Below are 627 nucleotides of genomic sequence, written 5' to 3'. Positions count from 1 at the left end.
TTTTAACAGACACCGGATCATCACTTACTCAGTTTACTAAGTTTTTTGAATTTTCAGTGATAATATAGGGCTGATATAACACAAACCACAAGTATAACAACTAAAGACAGAGATGAAGAAGAAATTACGAATACAATTTGAAGCTGATTAGGTTATGACAAAGTAAAGATAGGCTAAATTACAATTATATCTGCAGTTCTATAGGGTATTGTCCTTCAATTACAAGCTGATTAGGTTATCACAAAGCACAATTTTAAAAACACAAAAATTGGAAACTTCCACACTAACTTTTCGGCTCTTTTTTGCAGGTTTTGGATTCCAGCAATGAATTTCACTAAAACTATCCAAACAATATACAGTGTGACAAATCAAGTCTTAATTCACAAAACCTGTTACTAACCAGTGCTTTTACTAACAACTCATTGGAGTTTGTGCACAACATTGAGAAAGCTTATTCCATAGAAACCTACTAAGAAGCTAAAACAAAAGAGTAGAGAAAGAAGTGGCACCGGGCCTTTGAATCGGGGTTCGGGTTCGACGCAGAGGAAGCGTGGATCTTGTTCTGGAGGAAGGATTGAAGAATCTTGCTGCTGAGAATGGATACGGAGGGTCCTTGCATTGGTGTTG

At 36.5% G+C, this 627-nt stretch overlaps 1 protein-coding gene across 1 annotated transcript in view; it reads right to left on the bottom strand.

Annotated features, from left to right (window-relative positions):
• Positions 1 to 627, bottom strand: part of LOC107618366 (50S ribosomal protein L13) — a gene marked incomplete at its 5' end in the record, with an annotated part of 3100 nt that extends 2473 nt beyond the window's left edge. The window contains 1 exon segment of the mRNA XM_016320403.2: positions 510 to 627. Within this exon segment, the coding sequence (XP_016175889.1) occupies positions 510 to 627 (118 nt within the window).

This window comes from Arachis ipaensis, chromosome B09 (assembly GCF_000816755.2).
Source record: "Arachis ipaensis cultivar K30076 chromosome B09, Araip1.1, whole genome shotgun sequence".
Taxonomy (NCBI): Eukaryota; Viridiplantae; Streptophyta; class Magnoliopsida; order Fabales; family Fabaceae; genus Arachis; species Arachis ipaensis.
This window is presented reverse-complemented; position numbering and strand designations above follow the sequence as displayed.